This window comes from Lutjanus erythropterus, chromosome 1 (assembly GCF_056507025.1).
Source record: "Lutjanus erythropterus isolate fLutEry1 chromosome 1, fLutEry1.hap2, whole genome shotgun sequence".
Taxonomy (NCBI): Eukaryota; Metazoa; Chordata; class Actinopteri; order Lutjaniformes; family Lutjanidae; genus Lutjanus; species Lutjanus erythropterus.
In genome coordinates, this window is record NC_139317.1 from 32,253,259 (window position 1) to 32,267,440 (window position 14,182).

The 14,182-nt window shown below is 39.1% G+C and overlaps 1 protein-coding gene across 2 annotated transcripts in view; it reads left to right on the forward strand.

Moving 5' to 3' along the window:
- trpm7 (transient receptor potential cation channel, subfamily M, member 7) overlaps nt 1–14,182 on the forward strand; it is a 51,464-nt gene that overhangs the window by 21,994 nt on the left and 15,288 nt on the right. For both annotated transcript variants that reach the window (XM_084720061.1, XM_084720069.1), the window contains exons 11-25: nt 362–462; nt 975–1,109; nt 1,259–1,312; nt 1,406–1,546; nt 2,521–2,655; nt 2,783–3,060; nt 3,159–3,387; nt 4,154–4,309; nt 4,758–4,901; nt 9,046–9,174; nt 9,371–9,622; nt 11,423–11,597; nt 13,328–13,460; nt 13,564–13,742; nt 13,929–14,061. In XM_084720061.1, coding sequence (XP_084576187.1) covers nt 362–462; nt 975–1,109; nt 1,259–1,312; nt 1,406–1,546; nt 2,521–2,655; nt 2,783–3,060; nt 3,159–3,387; nt 4,154–4,309; nt 4,758–4,901; nt 9,046–9,174; nt 9,371–9,622; nt 11,423–11,597; nt 13,328–13,460; nt 13,564–13,742; nt 13,929–14,061 — 2,374 coding nt within the window. The remainder of the gene's footprint in view (nt 1–361; nt 463–974; nt 1,110–1,258; nt 1,313–1,405; nt 1,547–2,520; nt 2,656–2,782; nt 3,061–3,158; nt 3,388–4,153; nt 4,310–4,757; nt 4,902–9,045; nt 9,175–9,370; nt 9,623–11,422; nt 11,598–13,327; nt 13,461–13,563; nt 13,743–13,928; nt 14,062–14,182) is intronic.

Below are 14,182 nucleotides of genomic sequence, written 5' to 3' on the forward strand. Positions count from 1 at the left end.
TTTGGTATTTTAGTTCAGTCAAATTCCCATTTAGATTCTTATTTGACATCCAAATAACCAATTCAGTGAACTGTGGTTATGATTGTTTGATTCAGATGGCTCCTAGAGGACAATAAGGCAGATTACTGTGGAAAAGAGCAGTAGACTGAAGAGGGATTTACTTCGTGGTCTAATCTGCTGTGTTGCTGTATTAGTGTGTAATTGACTGTATTACTGCCCTGGCCCTGCTCTGCTAACCCCATCTAATCCTGATAGCTGGCTAACGGGAAATACACAGTTAATAAGGCTTTACGTGCCTGGGAATTCCTAGCTGTTTATGTTTGTGTGTGTGTTTACTCATGGCTGTACCTGTGTATTTCAGGCACAAACGCGTCTGCCTTCGATCAGCTGGTCCTGACTCTGGCCTGGGACCGTGTAGACATTGCCAAGAATCATGTGTTTGTGTACGGACAGCAGCTCCTGGTATGTCTACGTGTTTGTTTGTCCATGTGTGTTTTGTGTGTTTGTGAGCCACAGCTTCCAGAGATGTTTGCTTAGCTCAGCAATAGCTCCAAACCTTTGGACTTGCCCAAAATGACCCCCAAGTCTCTGTTGACCATAATCTGCAGTATAAAGAGCCAGGGGACCGGACTTGGGCTGGCTGCCATGAACTGCTTGTCTTGACTGTAACATGAACCCTCTTACAGTTGTCTTCATAAGCTGCCCTCAGTGCTCATGTATATTTTAAATCTCGGGGAATCCTGGCTTTTTGTGTGAATGAGAGGATGGATAATATTTATTTGTTTCTTGTGTGTGTGTGTGTGTGTGTGTGTGTGTGTGTGTGTGTGTGTGTGTGTGTGTGTGTTTTGTTTTGTTTTGTTTGTAATTTGACCATATTTGTGGTCTTGTCCCTTATGACATTTGTTTTATAAATAATGATTTGCTATAAAAAATATGCCTCATAACAGCTTGTTTATCTTTGTTTATGTGTTTAGGTGAGCTCTCTGGAGCAAGCGATGCTGGATGCACTTGTGATGGACAGGGTGGAATTTGTCAAGTTGCTTATAGAAAATGGTGTGAGCATGCACCGTTTCCTGACAATCAATCGGCTTGAGGAACTCTACAACACGGTAACATTATGAAATATATATATATATATGTGTGTGTGTGTGTGTGTGTGTGTGTGTGTGTGTGTGTGTGTGTGTGTGTGTGTGTGTGTGTGTGTATGTGTGTGTATATAAATATAAATTTTTTTCTTTTTTTAATCTTCCTCCCGTAGAAACAGCCCTCCAACAACCCAACTCTCCTCCACCTGGTTAGAGATGTTAAACAGGTAGAGTCGGTCTACTTCATATCATTTTAATCAGTTATTGTTAACCAGACTCTGCTCAGTCTCACTCACCATTTTTTCTGTGCCATCCTGCAGAGTCATTTGCCTCCAAACTATAAGATCACTTTGATTGATGTGGGCCTGGTTATTGAGTACCTGATGGGCGGGACTTACAGGTGCAACTATACCAGGAAACGCTTCAGAATCATTTACAATAACCTCAATGGCAACAATAGGGTGAGTTTCAACTGTTGCAATTCCTGCGGTGTCCAAAACATCTTTTATGGTGTTGATATTTGCAACTTAAAGGGATAGTTCATATTGTTTGAAGTGAGGTTGTATGAGGTACGTATACATCGTCAGTTTATTTACTAGAGTAGATGGCGGGTGATGCATCCCAAGTTTAGTGAAGTCGTAGAAATACTGTTGTAGGAAGCTAAGGAATGTACTGCTGTGGACAGGATCAGCAGCAAAATGTATTTTAGCCACCAAATAAAAGGTCATCCTAAAAAATCAATCAGTTTAAGTATACTGTACGCTATACTTTATTTACAATACTGTAACAGCTTTAACTTGACATTTTCCATAGCGCTCTCCAATGGGAAACAGCAATATTTGGCTTATATAATGGCAGTCTCTAAAGCAGCCAGCCACCTTTGGCAAAAACTCAATTTTTTTGTTTTGTTTCTGGTTTACCACTGCCTCATTCTTGGTGAATTTGAAGTAAACCCAAAATCGCACAATAACACAAACTAACTATAAATATTGAAGGGGTGGTAGACCAGCAAGTCCCATGTGTTGCATAAAATTTTTGCCAATGGATTTAAGATGGATTGGAGAGATCAATGTTTGGCTTATTTAACAGTGGTTTCCCATCAGGGAAAGTGGTGAAAATAGTCTAAATATAGTGTACATTTAAATTTATCTTGACTTAGTTGGGGTACCTTTTTTTTTAAGTGGTTAAAATACCTTTTATCATTGACCCTGCCATACGTTTATTAGCTTCCATACTGGTATGCCTCTCTGCTTCTCCAAACTGAGGTGTGTCAACCACCATCTGCTGTAGGTAATACTCTGAATATCAATAAGCACCTCAAATAACCTTAAACTGTTGTGAATTTGAGTTGTATTATAAATGTTTTGTAAACTGTAACAAAAGTCAGCAGAAGATAAATCAAGTAAATCTGAAAATGTGTTCATGTTCTGCACAGAGGTCAGGGCGCCACACAGCAGGTCCTGGTTCTCATTTGAGGAAAAATCATGAGTCTTTTAGCATGCAGGCTGACAAGAAGGAGAAAACGAGGCACAACCACTTCATCAAAACGGCACAGCCATACAAACCTAAGGTGAACTCCTTTGATACAGTAATGGAACAAAGCTGATGAAAACTTCTAGAAATAGAAAGCAGTCTCTGCATCTAAGGACACTATGAAAAATTTAACAAAAGCAACTGCTCCTTTCTGTTTCTTCTAGCTTGAGTCCGCCACCGAGCAAAACAAAAAGAGGAGCAAAGAAGAGATTGTGGACATTGATGACCCAGAGACACGGCGCTTCCCCTACCCTTTCAATGAGCTGCTTGTGTGGGCCGTGCTGATGAAGAGGCAGAAAATGGCACTCTTCTTCTGGCAGCATGGTGAGGAGAACATGGCAAAGGCACTGGTGGCCTGTAAGCTTTGCCGGTCTATGGGCTATGAGGCCAAGAAGAGCGACGTGGTGGACGACACCTCAGAGGAGCTCAAGGAGTACTCAAAGTATGTTTCTCTGTGGCATTGATACATGTAAGGTGGCTGTAAAATTTCACATTTCTTTATAGAAGTGGATGATAGAACTAAATCAACTGTATTTTCAGTGAGTTTGGGACATTAGCAGTGGACCTGCTGGAGCAGTCGTTCAGGCAGGATGAGACCATGGCCATGAAGCTGCTAACCTACGAGCTGAAGAACTGGAGCAACTCCACCTGTTTGAAGTTGGCGGTCTCCTCCCACCTACGGCCCTTTGTGGCTCACACGTGCACCCAGATGCTGCTGTCAGACATGTGGATGGGACGGCTGAACATGCGCAAGAACTCCTGGTACAAGGTTCATGTTCCATTTAGATTTTTTTTTTCGTGACAAACGAGATGCTGGGTGAAATAAAAGTGTTGGAAACTGCTTTGTCTATGTTTAAGAAGTTTTTGCAGCTGCAGAGTGTGTCTAACCCTGATTCCAATTTTAGTTGAAATACTTGAGGTATTAAAATGCCACTTAGTTGGATGATTCATGGATTCAAGCTTTATCAAGCTTTTCCTGACCTTTACCTTAAAACCCATTCCTTTTTTGTTATTGTTTATTGGCATAATGCTAAAAAAAATTGAAGCTCAGCTGGCATAAAGTGAACTCCAAATAGACAGACACTAATGCTAAAAACCCATCCATATCACCTGAAGAACTCTTGTATCTGTACTGTAAAAACAGTCCTTTGGTTTCTCTTGAAAGTCTCAATTCATAGTGAATATCAAAGTAAATGGAGTAGATGTTACATGGCTTCACTAGATCTCAACTGTGTTTTTTTAAAAAACACATTTTTGAAAAGTTTTAGAAGTGAACAGTCACATGAACTGAACATGCTGTCATTTTTTTATTTCACAACAGGACCTGTATTATGCTGTTATTGTCACAGGTACTGTCAAGACAGGAAATATTTAAATTAGAGCCTGAGACAGTGTAGTGCGCTGAATACGAGCAGTTATCACAGTTAGCACTTAGGCAATAAAGCGTTTGGGATTCATTAGTGTGAGTGTAATTCAAATAACTTTTTTGATAAATATAGCAGCATCCACCCACATGAGTGTGTATTTGTCTCTAGGTGATTCTGAGTATGTTGGTGCCTCCTGCCATCCTGCTGTTGGAGTACAAATCCAAGGCTGAAATGGCTCATATCCCTCAGAGTCAGGATGACCACCAGATGACCATGGAGGACAGTGAACACAACTTCCAGAACATAGCTGAGGACATCCAAATGGTTAGATTTTTTTTCCTTTTGAAAATATATTATCATCCTCACTTTGAAGCAGTCTTGAAGTCATTCAGCGAAATAAAGAATTGCAAATGTAATGTCAAGTGTCATGTCCAAATACATTTTTAGAGCTTAATATTTTCCAGATTTGTAGTCTAAGTCTTAAATGTCAAAAATAGTCCATAGTTTAGGTGGTGAAAAGGATTAATGAGCTGTGAATGTGTTGGATAAGAAGAAGATAAGAGTAGCATGACAGATTCACATAAAAAGTGTGTTGATAAATACTTTTTGTATTTTTGGCCTAAAACTCCACTTTGTGTGTTTGTTTTTACTCAGTCATGTATTTGTTGACTTTCCTTCACTCACATTCTTCTCTTCACTCTGCATTTTCTCTCTGTCTCTCCTCGCTGTGGCCTGCTCCTGTCTAATTTGGGCCTTTTTAACCTCTCTGCAGGATGTGTTCAAGGAGGCCAGATCCCACGACCATGTGGAGGTGAAGAACGACATGGAGACACACATTCGCTCCAGGAAGCTACCCTTAACCAGGAAAATTTATGCCTTCTACCATGCTCCCATTGTCAAGTTCTGGTCCAACACGGTATGAAGATTACAGAAACACACACAAGCAGTCATCTACTCATCCCACTGACCATCTATTATATAGTGGTTTATCTGGGTAGGATTTTGGGTAACAGGATCTACAAAGAGAGGGTGTTGCTACCCAGGAGCAGTCTCCTAACACAGATTGTTTATGTTTTTTCCCCGAAAAGGAAGAGTTACACCAACCACCCTGCAGAGATACAGATGTGTTGTAAGGGTTATTACATATAGGGTGTTTCCACCGCAGGAGTTTTAAAGGAACCTTTAAAGGGAAAGTCTGAAAGGAGCTTTTTGAGTGGAGAGCTAAATGTCACTTACTGGTCAAAGGCAGACCCAACAGCTGCTTCAACATGTGTACGATTCGATTCTCAAAACAAGGAAGCACTGTGTGAGTGATACAGGGCAAGCTAGCTAGACTAACCAGTTAGCTTAATCTTTAGTGAGGGTAATTACTGAAACAAGTCTTTGCTGAGATTACAGCTGTACAATAAATACACTTAACATCAACTAGACAGTGCAAAAATCATGAAATATAAGCCATTTTTTACACAGAGATCCTGAAGTATCACCTCAATGAGGGCTTGCCTTTAAGCCAGCTTTCTGTATTTACACTGAACCAAGCAGCGCCAGCACAAACCTGCCCCAGTGTGTCGTTTTACACAGCATGCCAGAATTGCGGAACCAGAAGATGCATGATCTAACACAACAGTGCACTGATCAACATGTGATTCGGTTTGTCTCTTAATTTGTAATCACACATAGAGCTGCTATTGTCACGAATTTATAACATGAAGCTTTTCATGTATTCCTTGATAAATGGACCATCACTTCTTCTGCTACACATAAGTGAGAGAAAAAGCAAGGAACAAGGGGAAAAAAACTTAATTTGCTAACAGATTTGTGGCAGTTACATACTAAAACAGAGTTTGGAGTTTTCAGCCTCCTTTTCCACCTTCACTTGTCTCATTTATATTCATTCATTATATCTCAGAAGTCTCAGCTGATTATTGATCTAATTCACCTAATCTTCACAGTCCATCACACGTAAAAACAAACAAACAGGAAATGGAAACAGAAATGCTTAAGTAATAAGTGACCTTATTACCTAGCTTAGTTTATTTGACTCACCAGTACCTCAAACAATATGGTCAAAAGAAGCTAACAGAGATGTGGCCACTGGTGATGTTTGGAATAAAGACCAAATGAGAGCTTTGCTTAAAGTTCTCTCTACCAGCCTGATCTGACAAAAACCCTGCGGACTCCAGCTGTGTTTGATTGTCCATGAATACCGCACATAAAAGAAGGGGACAAGGTACAAGCTTGTCTTTTCAGACACCCACACAGAAAGTAGTGAAGCATGATGAATGAGAACGTTGCTCTCTCTCTCTAGCACTGAATGGTTGGACATACTCCCACAGCGCTGCCTACAGGAAAGCTCAGGGAACACAGTCTCCCAGTTTCCCACTTCACAGAAGTCTAGAGTAGACTACTCTTGTATTTGAAAGAAGTTTATTATTCTGTGATTGTGGATCAATGTGATTCTTGACTAGTTGGAACACCATCCCGTCTACTTTCACCATTATGCCACATAGGTGTTTGCAAGCAGGAGGCAAATAAGGTGAATGGTTTCCTTTGCACTGAACCAGCAGAATCAGGGAGAATCCAACATCAGTAGCATTAATTTTTGCAAGCGTTATGCCCTTGGACTTCAGTTCAAAAAGTTAACTTTATCCCTAATTTCAAGACTACAGACTTGTCAAGAAAGAGGCAGTTGTAGCAGGTAAAGCTCATTTGAAACACGTTCTACTTCAATACACACTCATGCACAGGATTGTCACTCATCTTTTCTCACTTGCTCTTATGTTTATGTATACACACAAGCCTGGGGCTGGTTCTCAGGAGCCTGGGCGTCATCATTGAGGGTTTTATTTGCAGGGACAGGGCTGTTTTTCAGGCCGTTCAAGACTGAGAAGCGCTGATACCATCACTGAAACTGCTAGTCTACGTTGTGTAGTCTGTGCCCAATCTTATCTACATCTGCTGCACCTGCCTCCATTCCTGATTTCAATACATAGATGCAGCACTCAACAATGACTTGCCCATCAGATGGGTGTGTTAATGGCTGATTTTCCAACAGTTCACACCTCGCCTGTCAAGGTTCAGCAATTTTTGAAACCGCAGACCTAATCCAACTCTTACCAAGATACTTTGTGTGTGTATGCATGTGTAACTTGCCTGTCAGTATGGACATTTTCAAACTTTCCCACAGTCTGCAGAATGGTTTAACTGTGCTTGAAATTGAAAGAAGCTCATATTTACCAAACATCAATGGGGAATTCATGTACCACTGGGAGACAGTCATGTGGCATGTACTTATTTGTATACAGGAAATATGACAAGAGTTTTGCATTTGACTAAGCTACTCTAAGGTGTGTTCAGTACTTAAATTAAGTTACTCATTCTTTTTCAGGTCATTTCTTTTTCTTTTGAACACTCATCAAAAAATTAAATTAAATTAATTAAACCTATAATATGCAAAAATTTTGCTTGAAATTGCCTAAAAACATATAACATTTAAGAAATGATTCAGGTTATAGCAACAGTGTGCAGCGCTGTCATCAAAGTAACAGGTGGATACTTTGAAGAATCTAAAACATCAAAAGAGCTGAAAACTTTTGCTCAGTTGGAGGTCGGCAGGCACTTTGAAGGGATCAACAACAAAAAGCAAAAAGCCTCACACACAGTCTTCTGAATTTGCAGTCAATAGCATTATTAAATCCTTGATTTAACATTGATCTTTGATCTTTGACAGTACATTATGTCATCTGTGAACATGATTTCTGCCTGAGTCACATTGGATAGATTTTCATTGTTAATCGTAGTTGTTTATCAGTGAAGACTCCCATGATCCCACGCTACTTCATGTCGTCATCAAAATTCACAAATAAAACAATATATTGTTTTAATATGAGAGAGCCCTAGTGTCAGAAACTACACCTTGTGGGGTTAATTTGTAAAAGCTTATAAATAATAAAAGTCACTGTGTAACATCTCATTTCTAACATATTTATATGTTATTCAAATAGTTTTATCTTATGTTTAAAAGTTATTTATGTAAATATCTACAATATCTATCATAAAACAAGACTAGAGACTTCAGCCCTGCTCTGTGAGTCTTAGGCAAAATGGTGCTTTTGTGCTAAATGCTATGCTATGACAAGGCTAACATGCCATTGTTTAGGCAAGTCTAATGTTTTCATCATGTCTGTTATGTCTAATTTAGCTTGTTATGTGGTTATTAAGTTGTTTGAATGTGTGTAGCAAATTTTATGGCAATACATCCAATAGTTTAGTAATTTAACTCAAAACCACCCATAAATGTCAACCTGGTGGCGGTGGAAGAAAAGTCAGAGGATCACCAAAGTCAGTAGGATTCATCTTCTGCAGACCATGAATGTCCAAAAATGTATATTTCAGTCTGGACCAAATTGATTGACCAACTGACTGACATTGCCATAAATATACAAAACTTGAGTTCAAGTACTTACAATAGCTGTGTTCAGTGTTACTATAAAAATAGTTATTATTGCGGCTTTAAATGGCAATTTGGTTAAAAATTCCCAGCTCTGTTTCTTATATGACCCCCTTTATCTGTCCTCTCTGAGAGCAGAGTTTGTCAGGAACTGTGAATTTCACTTGAGACAGAGGAGATGAAGTTTCTCTTCTCTCACACGGTCCTTATCCACACAGTTAACCACCAGCTGAGCTCTGAGGGCTCAGAGGCCTCAGTCACAATCGCAGTCAAGACTGTTTGCTCCCAACTCAATCCCAAAGTCCCAAATCAATCCCAAAGTGCCACAGTGAGGTTCAGCCCCTTGAGAGGGCCTCGACTGACCCCTTCTCAAAATATTTCAGAGAGAGGAAGCCCCCTCTCTGAAACTATCTGGATTTAGAGGCTCTTTGTCAACACAGGCCAGCCATCATCTATGTCACACATATCTTACATTCTGTGTATCTTCATTGCCCAAATTTGTGACACGCATAATCAAAGAATTACATCTTTTGCTTACAGCTGAATAAGTGTTTTATATCATGCTTTAGGATTTATTTGTTTATCTTATTGTTGTGTTTCCCACTGTCAGCTCTTCTACCTGGGCTTCTTGATGTTCTACTCGTATGTGGTTCTGGTGAAAATGCCTGAATGGCCTTCTCCTCAAGAGTGGGTGGTCATCCTCTACATATTCACCTCTGCCATTGAGAAAATTCGAGAGGTATGTGGAACAGAAGTGTGTAAGACATGTATTGCCAGGCTCTATAATTTAGAATTATTGAAGGGAATGAATTTGGTCATATAGTAGCAAGACAGACTAGCTTTTGATACTTTTTTTTCTTCTTAACATCAGTAAAGACTGCAAATGAACAAATTTCCTCATTTTTTTCTTCTCTTCATCATCTCCCTTTTTCCAGATGTTTATGTCTGAAGCAGGCAAAATAAGCCAGAAGATAAAGGTGTGGTTCAGTGACTATTTCAATGTGTCTGACTTTTTGGCCATTGTGACCTTCTTTATTGGCTTTGGCTTGAGATTGGGTGGAGGAGACGCCTTCATCCCCGGGAGGACTGTGTATTGTCTCAATATCATCTTCTGGTACGTGCGACTCCTGGATATCCTGGCTGTCAACCAGCAAGCTGGACCATATGTCATGATGATTGCTAAAATGGTGAGTTCTTGTGAGCTAGAGACCACTATTTGATGTAGAGCTAGCAGACATCAATGTTTTTTGCACACAGTGTAAAAGCTGTCATTTTTTTCCATCCATGTGTTTTTTCTGAAGGTGCTTTTAGATTTACACAGAAAATAACATGGTTTATTCTGCTTTATAGTGTTATTGTTTCATTTGTTTTAGGCCTGCAGCCAGTAATTGTTATAATAATAATTGTTCAGCCAATTATAGACATGATTAATTGATTTATCATTTAGAATACAAAATTATGAAAAATACTCCTAACAACTTACCAGAGCTGGAAGTGACATATTCACATTGTTTCTTTTGTCCAGCCAACTGTCAAACCCAAAGACTGCAAATTTATTTTTCATATATGACAAATAAAAGAAGCAAATCACACATTTAAGAACCTGTAAACAGAAATGGAATGGAAATGTTTGACATTTTTACTTGAAAAATGAATGAAATGATTAATAGATTATCAAAATACCTGGCAAATAATTTTCTTTTGAACGACTGATTGATTAATTGGCAAATCGTTGCAGCTTTATTTTGTATTTTTTTCACTAATAGTCTGACTATAGTGTTTAAGAGTTATTGCTATGTTCTTGTGCTTTACAAATTGCTCATATTAATAATCATGTTTTCATTTATCAATTTGAACATTTACATTTAAACAGCATTAATCATCCACGTGATGTTACCAGGTATTGTAATCCATTATATTATCCTGAGCAGCCCCATAAGTTTTAGAACAGACTTAGAGCACAGCAAATGCGAAACATAACTGTGGTGATATGTCCTAGTTAAAAGAGAATTTTTATAACCTTTGAGAGATTGCCTACCTTCACCAGAATATTACATGAAATAATTTTAAGATCAAGTGAAAATTGGTTATTTTTATTTTGTTAAAGGAGTAGTTTAATAATTTTTAAAATATACTTATTTGCTTTCTTGCAGAGTTGGCTTAACTTAGTGTAAAGACTGGAGGCAGAGGGAAACGGCTAGCCTGGCTTTTTAAGAAGCTTAAAATCTGCTTACCAGAGCACCACTCAACTGACACACACAAGTGAAAAAATAAAAAGTTGTTAATGTAGGATAATTTCTTGACTGCGCTATTGACTTCCTAAAGTTTAATTAAGGACCTTTTTTTTTTGTTTTGTTTTTTTCTTTTTTTTTTTTACTTTTTAGACAGAGCATGGTTAGCAGTTTCCTGTTTTTAGTCTTTATGCTAATGTAAGCTAACAGGCTGCTACTTATAGCTTATAGTATACTTAGTGTACAGATATACAGAATAGTATAATTTTCTCACCCAGTTCTCAGTAAGAAAGCAAAAAAGTGTATTTCTCACAATATCACACTCCTTTAAGTGAAACTAGATTTAATTAGAAGATTATAAAGTTTTTATCATTTACACCTTAATAGCTATTAGTAGCCATAAAGTTTTTAACATCACTGTGTCTGCCCTGGGGATTTTGATACATACATGAAGATTTTTTACTGCTACAGTCAATAATTGCTTTGAAATATGCAACACCAGATCAAATCAAATCAAAGAAAAGAGGAACATTTTTCTCATATTTAAGAAGCTCTTATACAAAAAGTGAAGGGGCTTTTTAAAGTATCTAGACAAAATGAATTAAATAATTCAGATTTTGGATCCCCAGAGTAGACCTGTGTGCACTAAAGAAACTGTGGAATATACTTGAAAAATCAAATGTAATTTCAGATAACGATAACTATCACTCATGATCACTCATCATATGTTTAATTCTGTATGTGTTTTTTTTTCAGGTGGCCAACATGTTTTATATTGTGGTAATAATGGCTATAGTCCTGCTGAGCTATGGCGTACCCAGGAAAGCCATTCTGTACCCAGAAGAGGAACCCAGCTGGACACTGGCCAAAGATGTGGTTTTCCAGCCGTACTGGATGATGTACGGGGAAGTGTATGCCTATGAAATCGATGGTAAGGACGATGAGGATGGTAGGGGAGATTACGAGGGTAAGAACGGTTTTATTTAAAGCTTTCTCACCACGGCATGATGGCTGATTGTCACTCAAAACCAGCACTGGAAATCAAACCCACGACGGCCTAATCATTGCTCCCCTTCACAGCCACTCTGACCTAACGTGGTTCAAACAAAGAAGCGGCCGCTCTTTGGGGAGTTCAGGGATTTTTGCTTCACCACAGCACTGACTGCCTCGACTGAAAGGCAACGATTAAGTGATCATCACATGAGTCAGGTTCATTTGAAGCTTACTGTAGGTGGATCAAAACACCTGACTGTGTCCCATAACCTTAGTTAGCATCCCAACATTTCACACACAATTGAAATTCATCACATGGTTTATCACTGTTAACATGACCTGGTTGTTGAACAGGAGGAAGTCTTGACTAGTCAGATATGAATTGCACAGGTTTTTTTTTTTTAAGATTATTTTTGGGCTTTTGCCTTTAATTGAATAGGGACAGCTGAAGATATGACAGGAAAGAGGGTAGAGAGAGGGGGAGTGACACGCAGCAAATGGCTCACAGGCGGGATTCGAACCAGCGACCACCGCAGAGGTCTAACAGCCTCAGTACATGGGATGAACACTCTACCAACTGCGCTATGGGAGCACCCATGAATTATACAGTTTAAAAGGGATAATTTGGATTATTTAATGTAGGGTTGTATGAGGTAGTCATTGACAGTCAGTGTATGACCTACAGTAGATGCCAGTCGGCATTTCCCCGGTATGAATACGCAGAAGGTGACCAGTGTAGGACAGGGGCCAGCAGCGCAGCTTGTTTTTGCCACCTTAAAAAAAGGCCTACATTAAAAAAAATAAAAAGTTTAGGTGTACACTATATTTAAAATATTTTTAATTGCTTTAGTCAGCATTTTCCTATTGGAAACCAACATTTAGCAAGCTAAATATCTCCCTCCAAACCAACCAAACTCCATGGCTGAAATCAGTAACTTTGCCTCACAGAACACTGGAGGTGCTGGTCTGCTGCTGCCTCAACCTGTTGATTAGTTGTGTTCTTGTGTGACATTGGTGAATTCAAAGTAACCTTTTATAACATCAAAGTTACACAGTAATACAAAAAGACCAACAAGTCAAGGCAGCAGTAGACCAGCAACTCTCATGTTGTACGAGGTAAAATTACTGATTTCAGCCATGAAGTTTGGTTTGGAGGAGCCATATTTGGCTTATGTAAAGACCGTTTCCCCTTGGAAAAGGGTGTCTGACGGAAAGGTAAAGGGGTGAAAATATTTTAAATATAATATGTACACTAAAACTGGTATTGTTTGTTTTTTTGTGGCTAAAATACTGTTTGTTGCTATTACACTGACTATTGATATGTACCTCATACAACCCCACTTCAGATAATCCAAACTTGTTTTGAATTTACATCTTTTCAGCTAATATATGAATTAATTAATAGGGGCAATGCTACCAGCAGCTATAGCTAAGCGTGCAGTCAGTTAACACAGTGAATACAATTCATGTTTCAATGCAGTTTTGAGACTGATGTCCTCTTTTATCTTGGTATGCATCCATACATGTTGGAGTCAGATCTGGACCCTCACATGACAGAAAATTAGTTAGGATTCTGTATAAGGCCGCGGTGTGTTGAACACGTATGTCTTAAGTATATTTGGACATTATATGTGTGTGCATATCCTAAAAGGCTCCTCCTCTTTACAGTGTGTGCCAATAACACTGAGCCAAATGTAAAGCACCTGTGCGCGGCAGGAGTGTGGCTGACTCCTCTCCTACAAGCAGTCTACCTCTTTGTACAGTATATACTAATGGTCAACCTCCTCATCGCCTTCTTTAAGTAAGTACTCAGCATTTCACTGCTAGATCCTGCTGTGTTTTCAGAACAACATCGCCACAACATCTTCATGCTCAACGTCACTCCTGTACTCTCTTTTTTGCAGCAATGTGTATCTGCAAGTGAAGTCCATTTCTAATCTGGTGTGGAAGTACCAGCGTTACCACTTCATTATGGCCTACCATGAGAAGCCTGTCCTCCCACCCCCCTTTATCCTCCTCTGCCATATCTACTCCCTCTTCTGTATGTGTAGGAAAAGGAAGAAGGAGAACACCTACGGACCAAGTACGGCCACACTGCTGTCATGTTCTGGCAGAATTCTCATGTCTACGTGTACATTTTTATAAAGGGGAGGCCTTTGTGCCACTGATGAGGCATGATCCCATAAAACATCAGGGATTCAATGTTTTATGTGTACAAGTATTAAAGAAAATGTTACAGCCTAACTGGGTCTGTCTTTTTTTCTTTCAGAGCTGTTTCTCACAGAGGAAGACCAAAAGAAGCTTCATGATTTTGAGGAGCAGTGTGTGGAGACGTACTTTCATGAAAAGGATGATCAGTTTCACTCAGGGAGTGAGGAGCGCATACGTCTTACCTCAGAGAGGTGAAACTGTTACTGTGGTTACTGGGCCTCTTAAAGGGGCCCTATGAAGCTTTTGAATTAAAGTTTCCAACTATTTTGATAATCATCTCAGTCATTTTTTTGTCAGACATTAGCAGCTTCT